General features: G+C 39.6%; 1 protein-coding gene and 1 long non-coding RNA gene across 8 annotated transcripts in view; one reads left to right on the forward strand and one right to left on the reverse strand.

The window, feature by feature from the left end:
• gjc1 (gap junction protein gamma 1) overlaps positions 1–18,264 on the reverse strand; it is a 31,265-nt gene continuing 13,001 nt past the window's right edge. For 2 of the 7 annotated variants that reach the window (XM_079623794.1, XM_079623791.1), the window contains exons 4-5: positions 18,076–18,256; positions 16–4,048 (exon numbers count right to left, since the gene is read on the reverse strand). In XM_079623794.1, coding sequence (XP_079479920.1) covers positions 2,564–3,994 — 1,431 coding nt within the window. In that variant the 5' untranslated portion in view covers positions 3,995–4,048; positions 18,076–18,256 and the 3' untranslated portion in view covers positions 16–2,563. Of the gene's footprint in view, positions 4,049–4,807; positions 4,945–8,954; positions 9,142–18,075; positions 18,257–18,264 lie in introns of those variants that run through there. The other 5 variants (XM_079623793.1, XM_079623795.1, XM_079623796.1 and 2 more) reach the window with 4 other exon arrangements.
• The window catches only part of LOC307004520, a 28,925-nt gene continuing 15,825 nt past the window's right edge, over positions 5,165–18,264 (forward strand). The window contains exons 1-2 of the long non-coding RNA XR_013799060.1: positions 5,165–5,300; positions 10,149–10,255. This is a non-coding gene — a long non-coding RNA (uncharacterized lncRNA). The remainder of the gene's footprint in view (positions 5,301–10,148; positions 10,256–18,264) is intronic.

Raw genomic sequence — 18,264 nt, forward strand, 5'->3', positions numbered from 1 at the left:
CCATTGACACGGGTGTCTTTAATGCCAAATGCACATATTCGCTCTCAGACATACACACAATTCCCATTCATTTCATTTTATTAACAAAATAGCTCTGAACATGCATTTCAAAATCCAAAGAGAGGGTTTTCAAAAATTGGAAATCGCTGAACAATCCAGCTTGGCACATTAAATGCATTTTTTCTCCCTCATTTTCAAACACAGTGACAACATTTATAGAATCACATAGCAGTCAGGACAAACAAAGGTCTTATCAAACACATTACTGGCTTGATGATAACCAGGAAAGGACGATAAATTGAAACGCATGCTTTCACACTCACACACATACTCATCAGTAAGAAGAATGCCATCATACTTCATTTCGACCAGCTGAGAAGACTTGCTTTCAAAGCGATGTGTCAAACTCTGAAGTAAAGTAGCTTACTACTTAAGATTCTCTTTCTCAGACAGCTGACAAAAGTACGAGAGAGGTTTTTCTTGAGGATTACCTCATCTAACTCCAACTCCACACACACTCCCATATTAAAAAACACAAACGTAAACACACACAGTGGTGCTCAGATGTGGGACAGAGGGGTCTCTTATACTCACTCCATCTGGAGCGCTCGGATATACAGCTGCTAGAAACTCCCAACACGCACCCACACATAAAAGGTCAAAGTAGTTACACTGATAAATCCTTTTTGTGTATGAGTTTTCCATCGGAAAGAGTGCTGTGGAATTTCCCCTAAAACATTCCTATTTTCCCTCCCATGCAAAATCATATTTAAAGGGATCGATTATGACTATAAAAAAGGATTCACGGAGCAAACTGGCGGACTACAAAGTACATACATCAAATTGTTTTGTTTTTGATACAAGTAAAGGCAACAAAATGATAAAAAAAATCCTACAAAACATATTTTGTAATAATCAAATCATATGGACACTGCTGAGTTCCAAGTATTAAAAAAGCTAATAAAAAAAAAAGAAACCTAATTGATGTTTAAAAATACAAACAAGTCAAGTCTCTCTTATAGAAACCGCAAATCTAATGCCACAATCTTCAGCATCAATAAATACTGCTGAAATGCTGATATGTAAAGGGATTATCTTTTATTTCTTTAATTCGTTAATCAAAAATTTCTCACATGCACTCATGCAATCACTCCCCCACCTTCTCATCCTCAGCTACACGCAAGCGCGCACACACGCAGGCACACACAATGGTGTTCTATGGCGTGTTTTCCTCAGTCCGCATGACTGCATAGTAGCTTGATGTCTTTATTGTGACAAACAGTATTTGGTCTCCCATGGCAATCGTCACAAATTGAAACATCCCACATAAAGGCAAAAGTCTCGCAAGTTGGAATGTGGCAGTAAGAGAGAAAATGGAAGACTCAACACAGTGTGCATGTGAAAGTGTTTGTGTATCTTGGATATCTACATTGATTGCACTGTTAAACTCTCAACCTCCATTTGGACCAAGTTAGACCTGCTACTTGGATCTGCTACTGTATATCAAGTCTCTTAGAGCCAGAGAATGTTCCCACAAGTACATGTTCACTAGAGCAATAGCAACAATACATAATGAGCTTCTGTAAAGTCAATCTTAATGAAAAATCATTTTCATATGCAACTAAATGTACAGGGTTCCCACACTTTAGGATATTTTCTGACTGCATACATATAAAAAAAAGAAAAAAAGAAAAAGAAAACAAGCACTGAAATTAATTTCTTGCTTATTTTATATTCCTTTTAAGTTTTGAAAATTAATTTCCATGATTTTTTTTCAGGCCTAGAAATCACACTTTTAAAATAACTTGTTATTTCCAGGTTTTCTAGGACTGAGGGAACCCTGTATATATTTATATGGCTGATAAGAGTAGACTGCAACTGCTTTCTTCACCAGTAGGGGATAGTACAAGAACAGAGAAGGATAAGGATCCGTCAACTAAATATCCCAAGTCTTGATGGCTACAGAGACCTAGAATTTCAAGAACTAAAAGACATTGATGCTTCTAACACCCATAGCTCTCAGTGTGACCAAAAATTGCACTAAATGTGTTTGTGTGTTTGTTACAGTTTATCAGCTTATTTCACACGACTGTTTTGTTGGGTCTTGAAGACCACAGAGTACCACCACTACACTGGTGCATCATTGCATTGTTATAGCATTGTAATGTAAAAGTTATTGTTTAACACTGGAAATAAGAAGACAGCTGGCTTGGAATCGGATTGTAGTGTCATCACTCTTCCGAAGGGATCCGATAGGAAGACTTTCTCTCACTGAGTAACTCAATGAATAGTTCCAAACTTTGAAAAACGGATGAGTTTTTTCAGGATTATGAGGGAATGTTCTTAGAGCTTAACATAATCTTGAGACCACAAGATTATTTTAGGAAGATCAAGTTCCTTTAAGGCACTGAAAGCATTTAAAAATATATATACAGCATATTTTCCAATTGCAAATTGCAGTCTTTGTAATCTGTGGGATACACACAATATTTTGTGTCTAGAATGTGTAGAAATGGATAAGAGGTTGCCCACTGAGTGTAATATTCAGGTGTGCGTGCAAATGTCAGATCCAGACAGATGGTTTGCCTTCTCCTGACTTGCTGCTGCTGCTGCTCCCAGCGCTCCCAGATTTCCCATGCTTGGGCCGTTGCTTTCGCTCCTTCTGAGGTACTGTGGTGATGTTACTCTGAGGCTTCTCATCGATGTCATTAGTGTCGTTGAGCTCGTCGTGGTTATTGCTAGCATTGTGCTGCAAGGTATAGGCTTGAATCGCCGCCTCTAACTGGATCACGTCTTTGTTGATGGGTGGCGGCCGCGCCTCACCTGCAGATGGGAAGTTGTCCTCATTGGAGCCGTACTGCTGCTGCTCTTCCTGTGCAATGTTGGCACGGTTCTGCTTGCACGCCATCTTGGCATTGCTCAGGTCTGTGTACGGCATTGTTTCAGGCTTCACCACAATGTTGTAGCCTGGTGGCGCAGAAGGAGTGTTCCAGGAAAAGGGATAACCAACATAGTCCGCTTCTCTAGCACCACCCCCAACCCCACCTCCTGGTTCCCCCTCGCTGAGCGAAGGCCCGCCTACTCCGACGGACACGGCACCCGTCGCAAGCAGGCCAAGCTGGTACTCATCATCAGTGGATGCTGCGTTTCGCTTGCGCAGTACATCGCCGATGGTTCCAACTCCGAGATGAATCATTTCCCACACGTTAAGCAGCAGGCAAAGGCAGCTGACGCCGTACATGATTCGCAGGAAGATGGTCTTTTCGGTGGGGCGTGAGATGAAGCAGTCCACATGGTGCGGGCAGGGCTTATCCGAGCACACAAAGATCGGTTCCACGCGAAAACCGTACAACAGGTACTGTCCCGCCAGAAAGCCAGCCTCCAGTGCGGAGCGCGTCAGAAGCTGTAGCACATATACTCGCATCAGGCCATCATCTCGGATACGCCGACGCCCGTCGTGACGCACTTTGGGTTTGGGTCGTGGTGGCAACAACTCCCGACGTGTGTTTATCTCAGGCACTTCGTAAATCATGGGGTCGTCTTCACGTTGTTCTTCCCCATCCTCGTGTCCTGGTCGATGCTGCCGTGCCCCGAAGTACATCTTTCTTGGTCTACGCTGGGTGTATTCGCCTCCTGCAGAGTCGCCTGCAGCTGGATCACCGGCCCCTGTGCCACCCCGTAAGTTCTCGCTGTGGGAGATCTTATTGGCAGCGTAGCCCATGTAGAGCAGAGAGGGCATGGCGGACAGGATGATCTGAAAAACCCAGAATCGCACGTGCGAGAGCGGTGCGAAAGCATCGTAGCAGACGTTCTCACATCCCGGCTGGCCCGAGTTACAGACAAACTTGCTTTGCTCATCGTAGTATATGGATTCGCCGCCCACTGCAGTCAGCACAATGCGGAAGACAACTAGCGTAGTGAGCCAGAGTTTCCCCACCGACGTGGAGTGGTGCTGGATCTCCTCCAGCAGACGCGTCAGGAAGCTCCAGCTCATGACGTCTGATGACAACGGGGCAGACAGCGTCCCACACTGCACAGCTCACAGACTCTGTGAACAAACACAGAGAGTTTCAAATATAAGTGCATAATAATGAAAAGTGAATCTGTTTTTGTTTTTTTTACTACAGAAACCAGACCAAAATGCAGGGTTATTTAGCGTTATACGAGCTATGAACGCAAAATGATACAACCATTATCATATTTTATTCATGATTTGATCTTATTGACAGTGTTTTGGATATTTAGGTCTTTCATTATTGAAGTAGATATTTGTATTTGCATAATTAGAAATACTATAAATCAAAGTAAAAATACAAAATAACTAAACAGTCTAAGTTTTAGACTAAGTATAAAGTTTTATGCAAACTTTATTATAATATGTCAAGGATGTGGCTATAATTATTTTCATGTTATGGCTGAAAACCAAAAAGGCCTTTATTAAAATTATACTATTTGTCAAAAAAAAGGTTTTAAGATATTTGTTATATTTAATAGATTATATTTAACAGTGTTATTAAATTATAAGTGTTTTTATAAGTATATTAATTTCTAGTGAACGTTAGATGAAGGAAAATGTAATCTAAATGAAAAAAAATGGAGGAAATTAGCACAATTATCCAATAATTTAATCAAAACTGAAAAATAAAACAGACATCAGGCAATAACCAATATTGTACCAATAGTTTATCCATATATAGTTCATTGTGGATTCTGCTAGATATATTGCTTGATAAAAGGTCAACCTAGTGTTAATAGACTCAATGAACGGAACTCTCTCTTTCACACACACATACGCAGACACAATTACCTTGAGCAGTGAGCCTGAACCACACAAATCTTCCCTGAGGGAGAACAGCTGTGGTGAGCGGGTGAGTGTGTGACCTCTCTGGTTTGTCTCTGCATGTTCTTGTTTTGCTTTTTTTTTAATGAATGTTTGGATTTCTCCATCCAATAAAGCATATGAGGTATTGATTGTTATGACCATATAAGGTCGCATCTGAGCAGTCAAACACAAGGGGAGACATGTAATATTATAATATCTTAAGTATAAATCCAGGTATATAGTATACAGTATATGTTTGAGAAAGAGAAAGAGACAGAGAGAAAAGATAATAGGCTAATTTATTTCTTTTCACAGGTCACTTTGAAAACAGGACCTGACATGGTTCAACAGAACCAGAGGGTCCAGGGCTTTCCTGTTCCTCCTGCCCAGAAGAGGACCTCAGCGGTGGGCATGCGCTGACGTGTACTAGCCCTTCACCTTTAATCTGCATCTCACTATGCTGGTAGAGGCACTAGGGGTAAGGAACATAGTCTTAGAATGTGGCTCATATGCAGCCACACAAACAATGAACACACACACATACTGAAAACACAAAAGACGTACAGAACACGAGACAGATCCACTGGTCACTCTTAAGCATCTGTCCTTGAATGACTGCTGTTGCTGTAATGCCCCAATCATCTCACCATCACTTGTTTGTTTCTCTTTCTCTATTACACTCTCTGTCTCTCAAGGTTGAAATAGCCCTCACTCCCAAAGGGAGTAAAGGACTTTGTTTTGTATCTGTGACATACGCACGCTCGCTCACACAAAGGCTGTGGCCACAGGGAGTCAACTAACAACAATTAAATAATATAAAATGATTTCCTGTGTCAGTATTAGACATGCTCGTACAAAATAAATTGCTAATCAGCATTAGAATTGTGTTATATTTATGTCAAGGGACAAAATCCTCTGCAGCGCTCCTCTGTGGTTTCATGCCAAGTTAAAAAATAATTGAATCTGTTTGCCATGCATCTGTTTGTCATGCTAATAACATTACTTAATGAGAGATAAGAGTTATTTAATATAAAACAACAACAACAAAACAATTAACAACATAATTTAGATATGATATCTCATAACTAATAGTTTTGTGATATCCTCCTTTCATAATTTTCTATATAAGACATTCAAAAGTTTGGGTCAGTAAGAAATGAACTTACTTAGCTCAATTTACTTTTATTCATCAAGGATGCATTAAATCCAAAGTGACAAAGACTTTTGCATCGTTACAATTTCAAATAAATGCTGTCCGTTTGAACTTTCAATTAATCAATGAATCCTAAAAAGTATCATGGCTTCCACAAAAAAAATTAAGCCGCTAGCAGAACAACTGATAATAAGAAGAAATGATTCAGCAAATCAGCTTAAAATGATTTCTGATGGATCGTGTAACACTGAAAACTGGAGTAATGGTATAAAAAAAAAGACATGTGAAAATATATTAAAATAGAAAACAGTAATTTTAATTTGTAACACTATTTTACAAAATTACTGTTTTTACAGTATTTTTGATCAACTAAATGACCAAATTGATGATCAATTGGTGAGCATATGAGACTTGTTTTAAAAACATCTTGAAATTCTTACTCACCCAAAACCTCGGAACAATTATATATCTTTCTAAACCGAGAACAAGCTCATGCAGCACAACCCAACACATTTTGTCCTGAATCCATTTAGGCATTCCTTCAATAATTGTTGATACTATTCACTAATTGAAGGACAATTCCGGCGCAAAATGAACCTAGGGGTTAATAACACATGGTTACCGAGTCGATCGTTCTCTGGGATGTGTTTTCATGGTAATCGAATGTAAAGAGTTTTATCTTTATCACCCCATTCACCCCATCAAGGTCGGTCAGAAATCTTGGAGTAACATTTGATGACCATCTGACCTTCACAGACCACATCACAAAGACAGCTCTATCATGCAGGTTTGCACTCGACAACATCAGGAAGATCAGGCCTTTCCTAACTGAGCATGCAACACAACTTCTCGTCCAGGCCCTGGTTATCTCTAGGCTTGATTACTGCAGTGCTCTTCTGGCCGGTCTTCCATCATGTGCAACTAAACCTCTACAAATGATCCAGAATGCTGCAGCTCGTCTTGTCTTCAACAAGCCCAAAAGGGCCCACGTCACTCCTCTGTTCATCTCTCTGCACTGGCTACCACTCGCTGCTCGCATCAAGTTCAAGGCATTGACGCTTGCTTACAGATCGACCACAGGCTCAGCTCCCTCCTACCTTCACTCGCTCCTACGAGTCTACATCCCTACCAGAAGCCTGCGATCGGTCAATGAGCGACGGCTCGTGGTACCATCACAGAGAGCCACAAAATCACTCTCCAGAACATTCTCATTCACGATTCCATGCTGGTGGAATGATCTCTCCACCCTCGTCCTGAATGCAGAATCCCTGACAACATTCAAAAGACAAATGAAAACTCATCTCTTCCGTGAGCACCTGACATAAAAAAAATAATATTTATATAATTTTTTTTCTTTAATCCTCCCTTGTTTGGCTTATGCTACTCTGAGCAATGCCTGAACTTTGTATTTTGAGCACTTCTTGCGTTGTTTATGCCTCTTCACGATGACTCGCTTGCTGTAGTTCTCAGTTGTAAGTCGCTTTGGATAAAAGTAAATGTAAATGTAAATCTCTAAAAACTGATTAGCTTATAACGCTAGTATATGGGGCATCGAATATAAGTAAAAATAAATCGCTAGTTAATACCACTAACAAGGCTCAAAATAGCCTCACACTAACATGGTAGCATAATGAGGGTCCCTACATGCAAACCGAAGCATTGAGAACTTTGTAAGTGTACAGACAGTTTAATAAGAAGATATTTTATAAAGACAGTACACGTCACGTATACAGACAGGAGACATCTTTGGAAAACAGTCTCGACCAGTCGAGCCACGAACGCAGTGCTACGTGAGCTGAACTATGACTTAAACCTATTGACCAGCTCACTTAGCACGGCGTTCGTGGCTCGACTGGTGTACGCGACGTGTACTGTCTCGGTAACCATGTGTTAATTGTTCATTTTTCACCAGAATCGTCCTTTAAACCTGAGTCCCCTGCTACTCTTGTGGGTCTCTACACACACACACACACACACACACACACACACACACACACACACACACACACACACACACACACACACACACACACACACACACACACACACACACACACACACACACACACACACACACACACACACACACACACACACACACACACACACACACACACACACACTTCTCATGCCCTGCCCCTTGGCAGGGACAGACAGTGTTCAGATTCAGCAAAATGCCCCTGTGCCCATGTCAAAGCCAATCTATACCCTTCATCCATCCATCCACCTCCCCCTCCCTCTCTCTCTTTCTCTCTTTCTCTCTCTCTCTCTCTCTCTCTCTCTCTCTCTCTCTCAATCACACACACTCTGCCATCTCATTTGCAGGAGTGTGTCCTTTTTTGTCTTATGTACCCCCAGAGCTGCATTACCCCCTTAACAAAAATTAAAAAATGTGCTCCTACTACCTTATAATATAGTGGATATCATTTAGCATTGTATTAGTATTATTGCAACAGATAATTATCTTTAAACAGATCATAAAAGTAAATGAATAAACAAAAACAAACAAAACAAACAAATAAATAAAAATACTTATTTTATTTTATTTGTTGACACACACAGTCCTAATATTATTTAAACTTTACTTTTAATAACATTGTTTGGTTTAGCAAAGCAAAATGAATCCCAAACAGTGAATATCATTTAGCGTTTTCATTACAATTTTACAGTAGTTAATAGTTAATTCATTCATAAATATATAAATGAATAGAGAAAAACGTTTGTTACCCTTTGACAGCTCTAATATTATTAAAACTGTAATTTTAACAATATTGTTTCATTAGTTTGTAAAGGCTAAATAAATCCCCTGGTTCACAGCAGTGGCACATGATAGAACACATGTCTTATCTACTGAGAGACACAAGGAAAAAGTCCCATCCTGTTCGCAGAAATACTGACTTCAAGTCAAGTCAGGTCAAACAGCACTGATGTATTCGCCTGTTAAGTCACACAAGCACACGCCGTGAAAGTTGTACTCACACATACTCGACATTCTGTCTTTCGTGCCTTTCTTTGTCTGCTTTCCCTCTGCTCATTTCTGCATCCTTCTCTTTTGAAGATCTGTCTTGGAGATCAGAGACAACTGACCTTACAGCAACACAAGAGACCTACACACACATACTGTATGCGTGTACACGAGCATGTGTCGCAATGAAGAATGCGCGAGGGGGAGACTCTCAAATGCGCACAATAGCCCTTTACCCCAAAAAATTGGGTCAGAGAGGGTTGTGGTTTGAGGGGGGAGTGTTATGGTTTTGATGTGGGAGGCTGGGTGGGTTAATATCCCTGACGGCAGGGGAACAGACAATGATGAGGGGAGAACAAGAGAAGAAAGCCAAAATCACGGGTGATGTTCAGCCTGTAACAAAAAACTGAGATTGCCGCAACCTCCTTCCTCTACACACACAAACACAAAGACATGCACACTTGTCACAGATAAGCGAGTAAGCAATATCTCTCCCATAACCTTATCGCTTACCCCTCTACTTCCTCTCTAAAGCCTCTCTCTCTCTCTCTCTAGCACTTTCACAGCACACTGCTGGAAGGAAGGGAACTTTTTAATGCTTGCTCTTCTATTCATCTGACCATCTTTGGTCATGGCTTAAATTAGAGCTTCCAGCGATCTCCAGTGCTCGCATTCTTATCCAAACCCTGTTTCCCCCCTCGTTCTTATCTCTCCCACTCTCTCTTTATGTGTTTCTCTCACAGTAAAGAGTGAGGCGAGATTACAATCGTAGGATTTCACAGCTACTTCCACAGCCAGTCAGTGGGAAAAATCTCATTAAAATTCGACACATTCCCCAAGTGTGATAAGAAAACAATCATTTAATGCGAGTACATTAGTTTGTAGACAGTGAGGCGTTCCTGCGTTGTAATGTTTAATGAAAACATTTTCCCAGGAATTATGATTTGTTATGGAAGACGTTTGATGTAGATTTTGGCTCGGGAATCAATGAGAAATGTTGACTTCTCAGTCAACATGAAATGTGATTCATTCATGACAGAATATGATAATGGCCGCACAATAAAGATTTTATTTTATTTTGCTCTACCATATAGACCCTTGTTCTGTGCTTTTAACTTTTTTGGTGAATTATCCATTTAAATTACCAACAAGAAGCTCCTAAAATCAAAAAGACTGCAAAAAGAATTTAAATTCAATTTTTTTACCAGGTTCTGTGCGGGCGGTCCGAGGCGGAGTGGAACACGAACAAGCAAAGTGAACTTTGAGCTTCGTGCCGAACAAATATACACAGACATATTTGAAAATGCCCAGCTTGGTGAGTATTTGGTTATGTCTTAAGTGAACATAAACAGTTTGGAAATAAGTTGCATACGTAAACAGTATATTGTATCCGTGTATTAGGTCTTAAAGTGACAGCAGCCTAATTAATCTATGTATAAATATAGATTAATCTATATTTAATTTATAGAGGGAAGACTATGCAGTTAGGGCTGGGTATCGAGTTCGATACTTTTTAGGCACTGATCGAATTGCCTCGATAACATAGAGTATCAAAAATGTATTGTCGTTCAGAACCAAATCTCGTTAACATCAGTGAGCCAATAAGCATGCTGCATGATTGGCTGTGGCTAGGCATCAAGGAAAAATACTAGTTTATGCCGGTTACGCCCAGAGACATGGCTCACACGTGAGGCTGTAGTGTGTAAGCGTCCCAACCCCCATAGATGTAAAAGATGTGTAAAAGATCAAAAGTGTTGCTACATTTCTGCAGGCTCGATGCCAACAGCGCACGATGCAATATTTGCAAAAAGTTAATTGCTGCCAAGACAAATCTTATGAAGCACTTGACAGTGCACGGAATAAACTTAAGAGCAGAAAGTTGCTCCGTCTTTGCAAGAAGAACTGGAGCGCGTCACATAAATTAACCGAAACTCTGCGTATAGGCTACTTGCCTCACAGACATGAGAAATAGATCTATAGAAAGCTTAAAATGTCTACTTTTAAACAAACAAATTCCAATCGAAAACAAATTCTCTTTATGTAATCCAAATGAAATGTGCTTTTCTCTCTATAGGCGTGAGTGCATTCATTAGACTGCAGAGATGACGAGTCAGTATCGTCAACATCTTTGCAGCCAACACTGACTCAGAAAACACTAGTTTATTAATAAACAATCAAAAACAACACATTTATAATGATTAGGTTACTTTTGCAAGTGCTTTGCGGCAAGCTTTATGCGTGCACTTGAGCGCGAGGCATGTACCCCCCCGGGTCTCGATATTTTTTAACACTACCCAGCCCTATATGCAGTGATTTTACATTTGTTTACTTTATATTGATAAAGAAGACTTCTGTTTTTTATTTTTATTATATATTTTACAGGAATACTATATTTGTTAAGCTATATTTGCTAAGTTTTTCCTAATCACCTTTAAGAGTAGGGATGGAATATGTTGCACATGTTGCTTGCCAATAAATAAAGAGTTGTCAATTCATGATACTTTCTCATCTTACATTTTTTATACTTTCATTGTTGTTAAGAGTATCTAAATAACCACAGTGGGTCTATTTGAAGCCTTCTTTTATCATGTAGTATTATTTATTTTGGTGATCGTATCGGTGATCAGTATCGCCAATTCTACACTAAGGAAATACTTTGTATATGATTCCGTATGTATAGAGGGGAGGTGAAGTGTAAACATAATGTGTTGGAGCACAGCTTGAGGCGTTTGTAAGCGTCATGAATACACAGTTAGTCACACATAAACCCTGCTAAATACATAACTAAGAGAGAGAGAGAAAGGTTGTAATACCTCTACCTCCCCAGGCAGCCCAGCACCCGCCTGTGTACCTAACACTTTTTAATTAGTGGTGGGAGGGCAGATATTTAATTAGTGTTAAGAAGGCAGACAGCGCTGTGAAGAACAAATTGGGAGGTGTGTAGGATTAAAATGTTTGCTGTTCCGATATGAGATAAATGTGGCATCTATTTTGGGATTATAGTTTTTCATGGAAGTATTCTGAAGGAAAGTCTTATATATTTCCTATAGAGGCAAAACATGAATAAAAGGTAACAAAACTTTTACATCTTAACGTTGTGTCATACATTCAATGTAAAACTCACCGTGTGGTTGTGGTGAGTTTTACACAAATTTTGCACAAACAGCAGCAAATATTTACCATCATTTGGTGTGCTTGCTTGCTAGCGGGGTATGTTTATTAAGGGACATAAAAACTAGCTGGAGTTTATTGCTGGAGCTCATTACAATGCACTACCTATTATGTCTATAATCCCTGATAAAACCCACAGCACACAGCCCTTAATCAAACTTTAGTGGTTAATTATAGGCCATCAGTGTATTCAATCATCAAATATTAATTTAATGATTCATTAAAACATTAAAGTTTAGTAACAAGATGCAGAAACACACTACAGACTTTCTCTTTTATATCTGCAAAAGGCGAATTATCTTTCCATTATTTATTTTCCATTTTTGAGGCTTTAACATGGGCTCTTTGATTCTTCCCACTAGCTCAAAATTTTTCAATGCATTCACTAAAAAAACCTCCCATTATTTTGTTCAACTTTGAATTTCAAGACACTTTTAGAAATTGTAGTCCGGGACTTGATTCTGTTGCGGTTTGCTATTGCTGTGAACTCACTTGAGTGACAGGTTGTACCGCCCTCACACTGGTGAACATGTCAGAAAAGTGAAGAGATGTCGTTATAGAGATGGAACTTATTTTGATTCAAGATTATACGGATTACAAAGATGTGCAAGGATAAATTATTGACTAAGTATATCAGGGCCTTAACTTGGGAGTTAAAACACAGGCACATTCTCTCTAGCACGGTAGCTCCCTTTCTTGGTCTCTCTCTAACACATTTGCAAACAGTAATCTTTGTCTTATACCACAGTCAGCTTTAAACCTTTAGAAACTCGTCAAAAAATTACTTTAAAAAGCCAAAGATGCCATGCCATCTCAACATTTATTTATGAGTTCAAAAGAAGTAAATGGTAACCCTCCACAGGAAACTTATTTACACTTAAAAGCAGTGTTGTAGTCGAGACCAGCTCACTCGAGTCCGAGTCGAGACCAAGACCAAAGAGGGTCGAGTCCGAGTCGAGACCAAGACCAGAGAGGGTCGAGTCCGAGTCGAGACCAAGACCAGCTCACTCGAGTCCGAGTCGAGACCGAGACCAGAGAGGGTCGAGTCCGAGTCGAGACCGAGACCAGAGAGGGTCGAGTCCGAGTCGAGATCGAGTCCAGAGAGGGTCGAGTCCGAGTCGAGACCAAGACCAGAGAGGGTCGAGTCCGAGTCGAGACCAAGACCAGCTCACTCGAGTCCGAGTCGAGACTGAGTCGAGACCGAGACCAGAGAGGGTCAAGTCCGAGTCGAGATCGAGATCGAGTCCAGAGAGAGTCGAGTCCGAGTTGAGACCGAGACGAGACCAGAGAGGTTCGATAACCTAAGGTTGGGTCTGAAACCAGCCCTAAAGATATCTTCAAGAATATGTAAAATATTTGGTGGTAACAATAAAATTGGCACCATACTTGAACAGTAAATCAAATATACCATGGAATCATGTACACAGTAATGGTAAAAAGGCCACATAGTAGGTGGTGTAAAGGTAATTTTATTACAATTAAACATCTGACCTGGGTCCTGCTGCATTTGCGCGCCGCAAACGTTAGTCTCAAGTCATGCGCAGTTGCGCACAAGAAAGTCAGCAATCATTGGATATTTCAATCAAACAACAATTTAAAGAAATATTAACATACAGTAATAATCATGAAATATTTTGAATGGGACTCGAGTGGACTCGGGAATAAGTCAGATTCCTAATATGTTCGAGTACGAGTCAATTCCGAGTCAAAATGCACACGAGTCCATGACAAGACAGAGACCATTTAAATATGGTCTCGAGACCGAGTCTCGAGTACACAATACTGCTTAAAGGCAGGGTAGGCAATTTGTTCCAGAAACATTTGTGTTATTCTGGTTTAAAGTCTCTTCACATCCTGATAGCAACCACAAAGGTAAATGGTCTACATGTATTTATATCTATACTGTATATATCGTCTATGAAAGGCGTAGGACCATAAAATATTCGTCCAATCATTGCATTCGGTCTGAATGCAATGGTACAGTCCCCTAACTGCCAGTCAAAATACATTTTCATACCTCCGCACACCCTTCTCACGCAGACATCATGCGTCACCAGCACGTTTCATGCTATGCAGTTTTAGAGAGATGTCAGTCACCGAACACTGCAACCAGTCAGGTTCCTCCTGAACCAAAACAACAAGCTTATGCTGTGTTCACTAATGTAATTTGGAATAGATGGAAACCCATGACGTTATACTGTACCTGAAGCGGTTCGTGACTCGAATTTATGCGTTTCTATGTCAACACTATCAACGCCGAAATGAATCTGCAGCAGTCAGGTGGTACAGGTCAGTTATGTTCATTATTATTGTAATGATATGTGCTTTGAGACATGAGAAAGTTTAATTAGCGTCTCTCGTCTCGTGATGCTTTGCAGACTCTACTGTGTGCGTTCATGTGTTTTGAAGAAGGTGTTGCTTTGGAGACACTCTGAAGTGAGGGTAGGATCTCATGCTTTCAAAGCTAACTTGCTATCGCTAGACGCTCTGAAAAGTGCCTTCCCTACCAATATGAAATGAGGTAAGATATTAGGTACATGTTGACTATAGCAGAAAGAAGATGAATCAAAACACCTTCAGGGGAAAAATAGCTGTTGATTACATCATGAAAATACCTCATAAATGACAAAGTTTGAGTCAGCTAAATGTGTTTTTTAAAGTATGTTTTTCATACTGACACCCTGACAACTTTGATTACTGACAGGCTTTTAGGCAAAAAAATATATACATATAGAAGATGAAATTATAAAGGTGTTATCGGGAAGGGAGTGAGAGAATGAAATGAGAATGAAAGGAGAGATATATTGAGCACAAGTGTGAAAGGGAGGGGTAGGCAGGCTGCAAAGGTGAGATAAAGAGAACTGGCAGGAGGGTACAATGCACTAAATGAAGAGAAAAAAGATGTAGAAGAACGCATGTTGAGGAAGAAGAGAGAGATTCTGTGATGCTTGAGGCTGTGTGGTCCACATTTAGAGTCACACTTTAAGAAAATATACACACATATATATATATATAAGTATAAATTTAGTGACTCCTCTGTCATTAATCTGCCTGTTTGGGTGAAGGTGTTCATTTACGACTATCTATAATTTTTCAGATAAGAGATTTCAGATAAGAAGTGAGAGGTGTTGCAGTGGATGCTCTCATTAAGGATAACTCAAGATCTTTTGGTGGGGGAACATCTGCTCAGTTTTAGCTAATGTTAGGGTAAAGTGATTAGTGATCCCCTACGGGAGTCACACACACCAGCGTTTACACATTTCTGGCGCGTTTGTGTTCAACTGCTGTACGTCTAATATGCTGAATCCCCTCAGAGACACTGTTAATTAAACAGACAGACTGGCATGTCCTGCTGAAGCTCTGGGGGAAGCTGGAAGTATATAATGTATCATTGCACAACTATGTGAATGGAGTGCCGTTACCTGGAAAGAGATGCTAGATGAAAATCACACACGGGGCATAAAGCTGTGCTGAGAATTTGCAGAGACAGGATGTGACATCAGAGAAAGAAGGAGCCACAAAGTAATAAAAAGAAATCAACACATCCTTCTATCACTTTGTTCTGGCTAAGTGCAAGATAAACAAACGAGTGAATAGTAATTTGAGGCCGGTTCTTCTTAAGAAATTTGTCGGAATCAAACTCCTGAGTCTCACTGGTCTGAATCATACTCAGCTCAGTGAGTTGACAACTGACTTACTCAGTGCACAAGATATTATGTCCAACTTAAAATGAGGACTGTTTCTTTCAAAAAGTAACAATAAAAATGCAAATTTTTATTCTCTCCATTTTGCATTAATTAATTTTAATTAAACCAATTAGATCCTTTGCAAAATGTAAAGTATTTCAGTTTTGTCATTTTAAATTTGACGTAAAGTACTGTTAAAATGTTTGAGTCTAAATTAATTATTTTATTCAGCAAGGATGCATTAAATTAAAAAATGCCAGTAATTCAAATAATCCAAAACATTTTTTTATCAGTTTTCACAAAAATATTAAGCCACACAACTGGTTTAAACATTGCTAATTATAAGATATACAAACATTTTTTTTGAACAGTCGTGTATTTACTTTTCTCACACAGCAAAGGGTCCTTTTTTATTTATTTACAGTACTTCCTGTCTCACAGCAATCGAATGGGTCCATTGGGACAACAACAATCCAACAACAAATCTGTACAGGAAAGCAATGAGAAAGTAGTTGGCTTGTGGTTCAAAATAACAAGGTTCACAACTATTACACTAGATGGAAAGTGCAAGTGTGTACATGTGTGATGTGTGTTTATGAGTGTGTGTTTTTGGAAAGCCCAGCTAAGGCAGTATGCTATTTACAGTTGCAATCCTTCAGGCAGAAGATTTAAATTGCATAATTCACATTATTTAACAGAAAAACACACATACACACACAGACACATTTTTTGTAGCTCTCTCCTTCAGCTGAGTCCATTTGTAAGACAGCAGTGAGGTGACAGAGGGAATCCAGAGGCAAGAAGAGAATGCCAGCACAAGTGCTCCAGAGAAGCATTTTGTAAATGAATGCAATAATAATATTGTCCAGCATTTCTATGAATGGTAATGTACTGTGATGAAAAAAATGGCCTGCAGAGATGTCATTTTTAAACACAGAGAGGACAGAGCATGGTTGAAGATAACAGTGTATATTTAAAACCGAGGTCAAACCTCACTCTCTCTCTCTCTCTCTCTCTCTCTCTCTCTCTCATCTATCTATATAAACACACACATCCACACAAACACTGGAGCTTATTCATCAAACCATGCAGAAATTGTAAATGACTTGGGGGAAGAGAGACAGACTGCTCTGAATAGACACACGCTACAGTCATTTACATACACAATACTGCTCACATTCATGTACGTTTCACAGAAAAGGCCATTATTTTACGTCTATAATCCTCACACACACACACATGTGCACCATGCATGCACACATATATGCTTCATCTTAAAAGAGAACTGTTAGAAAAATGGATCACAGACTGTGTATGTACTGCATGTGTCTATGTAAAAGGGTGAACAGGATTAATCTCCCCAGCAACCCTTCCCCCAATCCCTTCTTTCTCTCAGCTCTCCCTTGTCCCTTATTCATCTGTTCATCTGCGCCTGTGTGTCACTGTTAACTTCATCCATCCTCTTCCTCTCGCCTTCACCATCTTTTCCATCTAAGAGGATTTTTTGGGGTTATGCAAAGCATGTTTTGCAGGATTGGTAACTTCACAGCAGAACAGTGTAAATCAAATTAGACACACTTTCTCCAAAACTCTGATAAAGAGCCCATCACCCACTTTTTCTAGTTTCATGACAGGCACCTATTGATGATACAGTGAATGACCAGTGTAAGCACATCTCAAAAAGGTGTGCAGTTCAGCAAAAAAAAAAATGAATTGATGAATGAAATGACTCAAAAAAGAGCTGAGATGTGCAGCAAAACAAAAGTTCAGACAAAATCTACTCAAATCCACACACCCCTTTACACCCTGTGAAACATAATTCATTTATCATTGGCAGGTTTCTAAACACTAACATTCAAAAGTTTGGGGTCGGTAAGGTATTTGAATGTTTTTGAAGTCTCTTACACTCAACAAGGCTACAATAAGTTAATGAAACAAACTGTAATAATATTTAACAATATTGCTGTTTAAAATCAGAAATTCAGAAAATGTTATGCTCAAGAAACATTTCTTATTATTATCAATTTTGAAAACAGTTGTGCTGATTAATGTTTTGAGGAAACCATTAACTTTTTTTCCAGGATTCCTGATTGAATAGAGAGTTCAAAAGAACAGAATTTTTTTTTAAATACAAATCTTTTGTAACATCATAAATGTCTTAACTGACACTAATTCTTCTCATTCTTACAATATGACTCCCACCATGTCATTTTACGATTGGAACCTGCTGAGGTGAAAAGTCACTCTATTGTACTTCATTGCCAAAGACAATTTTTACCTGCATTTGGCACCCTGCTCACGTCCTTTGCCTTCATCATCCCTATCTCACCCTAGATGTCCATTATCATCTGCTGCTTCACCCTGACCTCCATTCTGCCTCTCTGATCATTATTCAGCCGCCATAGACAGGTACTGTACTCTTATGAGTCTATGAGCCTCTGACATAGTGTTAGCTTGTCCTGCAATG

The sequence above is a fragment of the Phoxinus phoxinus genome (genome assembly GCF_949152265.1).
Source record: "Phoxinus phoxinus genome assembly, chromosome: 1".
Taxonomy (NCBI): domain Eukaryota; kingdom Metazoa; phylum Chordata; class Actinopteri; order Cypriniformes; family Leuciscidae; genus Phoxinus; species Phoxinus phoxinus.